Genomic DNA, 4635 nt, shown 5'->3' with positions numbered 1-4635 from the left:
CAATCTAAATGGATATGGATATGGATGTGGATGAAAAAATTTCATTCATGGATGAACCCGCTTTCACCCGAAATAACTAAATATATAAATTTATCACTCAAATTAGTATTATTTATGTAATGATATTTCATTAATTATATTCATATTCATCTTTCTTTATATTTTCTCTAAAAATATAACTTTCTTCTTATATTTTGTTTTGTTTAAATAATCAAATGTATTTATCGTACATTGGTGGTTCAAATGTGATTCCATGTAACTAAAAGTAAGCAACTTACATGTCGATATCTTTACACGTTTAATAGGTTATCTATTGAATATTTGTTATATAGATTAGTAAAATGTGACTTTCGATCGCATAAACTATTAAAAATATTACTTTTGATCGTATATAGTGAACCACCGCTTATAATTGTTAAAAATAAAATAAATTTAAACGGATATGGATAATTATCCATTAACCCGCTTCACCCGACTGATATGGATATGGATGAAAAGTAAAAAAAAATGGATATGGATATGGATACGGCCTCACCCGATCTATATCCGATCCATTGCTATCCTTAATCGGGATATCTTGACAATTACGTACTTTAACTTTAACTTTAGCATGAGTTACGTGGGAACTACAAAGTATATTATTATTATTATTATTATTATTATTATTATTATTATTATTATTATTATTATTATTATTATTATTATTATTATTACAGTTTATAGCCTTTAAATATTATTTTTGTATCTATATGTAAATTATGTAACACTACTGACATTATTGAATCGAGTTAATACTATTTAACATATAATAATTGTAACAAGTCAACATAGATTAATAACTTAAAAAATCTCGCAAATTCGCGAGTCTTCAACTAGTTGTTAACTTTTAGAGATACATACGAAATCTATATAGTCATATAAACCTCTAAAATGATGATGTCATTATTAAGCTAATTACGCTTTAATTTTCATAATGATAACGTCATAATTATATATTAATTTAATTAAAAAAATAATATAAAATATTTTATAAAAGGAAATACTAATCTCTCCTAAATTGTAATTTTATTTTTTTTAAAAAAATTAAAAGACATTTATTATTACTAATAATAATTATAATTATTGTTATTAAAAATATAAATACTCAACTAGAGCGAACTTTATTATTATTATTTACTTTTAATATAATAATTATAATTATAATTATATATATTATTAATATTCACATATGAAATCTTTTTACGAAATTAATTACGTTACATATGTATCCGAAAATACATGTCTCTATATATTTGTAAAAACAACGACAAGTTTCTTAGTCAAACAGGTCATTAAAATAAATAACTATAGTGTTTACATTCACTTAATACTTAAAATATGTTATTAAATTGTTTCTTCAGGTCATTAAAATAAATAACTATAGTATTTACATTCACTTAATACTTAAAATATGTTATTAAATTGTTTATTTTAAACAAATCCGTAATTTCACGAGTCATTTCACTGGTTATATTTTACATTTGTAATTTTTTATATTATTTGCCAAGATAAGTACCAAAGTACGGAGTAATAAAGAAAAAATAATGCGATAATTAAGGAAGGAAATCAAATTGAATACTTACAAATTACGTAATACGGAGTGATATAATACACAGTTGAACTCTTCGCGAAAGTACGCATTACCTTTGTCAAACTCCTTTACGCAAAATAAAAAAATTAAAATAAGGGTTTCTGTTTCTCTGTCGAGCTAGGATGACGGCGAATTTCAGAATTCATGGTTTTATGAAAGCAATTAGAAGAAAAGGTAATTTTACTCACAATAATCTCAGTCGTTTTATTGTTCAACTATCTTCATCGTGTTTCAGTAATTATCACTCTAAATCTTCTTCTTCTTGTGAGCATCCGATTTATGACGTTATCAAAGAGTTTGATAATATGATAGAGACACGACCTCTGCCTCCTGTTGAAGAGTTTAATATCATTTTACATAATCTTCTTGCTGCCGAAAAAACATATGATTCTTGTACCCTTGTTCTTGAAAGGTTCAAACGAATGTGTGCAGTTGGAATTCCTGTTAATTCTTCCACTGCTGATAGTGTAATAAGGTGTTATTGTCAACTGCAACAAACCAAACTTAGTTTCACTGTCCTAGGTTGTTGCTTTAAACTAGGGATCGTACCAACAGATGTGTCGTTATACAATATGATCTTAGACAGGTTTATCAGTCAAGATAGGACTCACGAGGCCGAAAGATTGTTCAAAAATATGTTCATCTTTAACAACATCAACAAAAACAACGATGAATCAGCAGATCAACTACTACTTTGTGAGCTTGATATTGTCACTTACAACACTATGCTTAAAGGGCTTTGTAAGGTTGGTAATAACTTTACTGCCATTGCTTTGCTTAGATTAATGGACGGAAGAGGTTGTAAACCCGATATAGTTTCGTATAATACTGTCATCGATGGTCTTTGTAGAGACCCAGGGGTAGTAAATACGATAGATAATGCTTTAAAGGTCTTTAATGAAATGTTTATTATAAAAGGTATACCTCCCGATGGGAATACATACAAGTCGTTGATTTTTGCCTTTACTAAGTTGGGTCGTTGGGATGAGTTGCATAAGATGGTAAAGCAAATGGAGGATGAGAGTATCTGTCTAGATATGCAATTATTAAATATAATAGTTGGTGAGCTTTCCAAACAAGATAACTTTATAGAGGCCACAAATGTTATAATATGTATGTGGGAGAGTAAGAAGTTTCAGCCCGACTTAATCACATACAAATGGCTTATTCACGTGCTATCTTCTGACGGTCAAATGAGCTTGGCGTGGAAACAATATCGATTCTTGAAGAGAAAGGGAATGAAGAATATGGGAATGAAACCCGATAATGTTACCTACAACACGTTATTAGACGGGTTTATAAAGCATATGAAAGAAGATGTGGCTATGAATATCTTTAGTTTTATGCCCAAAGAATATATGAATAAAGTGGCTCACTACCTTTTAACAAGGCTAATCACTAGGACTAAACCTGATAATTATCAATCCGAAGAAGAATATAATCGAGATATCAAGTGCATTTATTTATATCATTTATATATGCACGGGAACTCTTATGAAAATGCACTAGATTTGTTTTATTTCATGGAGGATCGACACGATGAGCTAAACTCAAATATTGAAGTGTACAATATCCTCATCTTTGGTGCGAACAAATGCGGAAGGTTTGATATTGCTAGACAATTTTTCCATGAGCTAAGTGTTAAAGGTTTGGAACCTGATGATGTGACGTATACATTGATTATTCGCGGTTTTTGTCGGGAAGGTATGGTTAAGAATGCGAAAAGGATGTTTAATAGAATGAAACGAAGCGGTTTCTTGTCGGACAGTGTAGTAGATGTCAATCAGATACCTTTATGCTATTTGGAGGAAGATGCCTTTTCTAGAGTGGCTTGCCTTTATGCTGACATGAGCGGAGTAGGGTACGGATCTAGGCCTCCTCCACTTGTTGCAACTCTTCTAAGGTTAAATCTTACGGAACATGCAGTTTATAAAGCCACCAACTCATACCCATTTGTTCCCTCTTAGTAGTAGTAATAGTAACTTGCTTGTGCCGGTTGATCCTCACACCTAGTATACTTCTGAATTCAAGTTGCAACAACTTCCCTTTTGGTGTTATAACTAATCTAGACATTTTTTGATGTTTTTACTTATTACTCCGTATTATTATTATTATTGAATTGTTTTATTATTCATTATAAATATAATTGATTAATGATGAATGATGATGATGTTGTTATCATTATTTTTTTTGTTGGTTTGAATTGAGGTGCTTTTTGGTGTGTCGGCTAGATTTTGGTCTGAGCTAGGACGGACCTCGAGAGTCGAGACCCGTATCATCTTTTGGTTTTTGGTATTGGTTCCGGTTCCTTTTTGAAACTTCTATACCACTCATAGTGGTAACACTGACTTTTTGTTTGATTATCGATTCCTCCAAATTTTGACCCTGAACAGTAAGCTTTTAGACTTAAAGTATTTGAACTGATATTTTAAATGTTGTTGGGGGTTTATGTCTTAAATTGCTTTGCATTTTTTGCTATGTTAGAATCAGTTTGTGTTTTCTTTATGTTTCATCTCTTTATCATATGGTATGTAAAGTTACTCGTAACTTTGAATATACTATACTTTTGTAGCATATGTAAGACAAGGAAAATCATGCGGGAAATGTCAAAGGTATTGGTAAGGTTGTTGTGGATGAGTGGTGGTGGTTTTAACGAAACTGATGTAGGTTTGCCGGTGGGTAAGGAGGTTGGTTTGGTTTCCGCTGTGTCAACATCTCATAATACTCCTGTTACTACAAGTAGCAAACAAGTGAGTAATAATTGTCTTAAAGTTGGTGACAATTTAGGTAATATTTTGAAGAGTCAATGGAAGGGGCACAAGACAGGTGGAATTTAGGTGACTGTTGTGTATTATGTTCATTATCTTTGTTGGTTTATGTCATACTGATGCACTTGGTGTTAGTAATGAATGTGTGTCCCCTGAGGTTGGTGGTGTTGGTTTTGTGTCAAATTTCGCTTCACAAAGACACCGCTCAACGGGTGTATTGTAACATGCTAACCGTCT

At 31.0% G+C, this 4635-nt stretch overlaps 1 protein-coding gene across 1 annotated transcript; it reads left to right on the top strand.

The window, feature by feature from the left end:
* Positions 1-1752: 1752 nt before the first annotated feature.
* On the top strand, positions 1753-3597 carry LOC139860527 (pentatricopeptide repeat-containing protein DOT4, chloroplastic-like). The gene has a single exon (XM_071849279.1). It carries the CDS (start codon positions 1753-1755, stop codon positions 3595-3597), a length of 1845 nt encoding a protein of 614 aa, XP_071705380.1.
* The last annotated feature ends 1038 nt before the right edge of the window (positions 3598-4635 follow it).

The sequence above is a fragment of the Rutidosis leptorrhynchoides genome, chromosome 7, assembly GCF_046630445.1.
Source record: "Rutidosis leptorrhynchoides isolate AG116_Rl617_1_P2 chromosome 7, CSIRO_AGI_Rlap_v1, whole genome shotgun sequence".
NCBI classification, from domain to species: domain Eukaryota; kingdom Viridiplantae; phylum Streptophyta; class Magnoliopsida; order Asterales; family Asteraceae; genus Rutidosis; species Rutidosis leptorrhynchoides.
The sequence above is the reverse complement of the archived record's forward strand: the minus strand, read 5'-3'. Positions and strand labels throughout refer to the sequence as shown.

Coding starts and splice junctions, on each gene's coding strand:
- LOC139860527 (XM_071849279.1), top strand. CDS start 1,753: ATGACGGCGAATTTCAGAATTCATGGTTTTATGAAAGCAATTAGAAGA.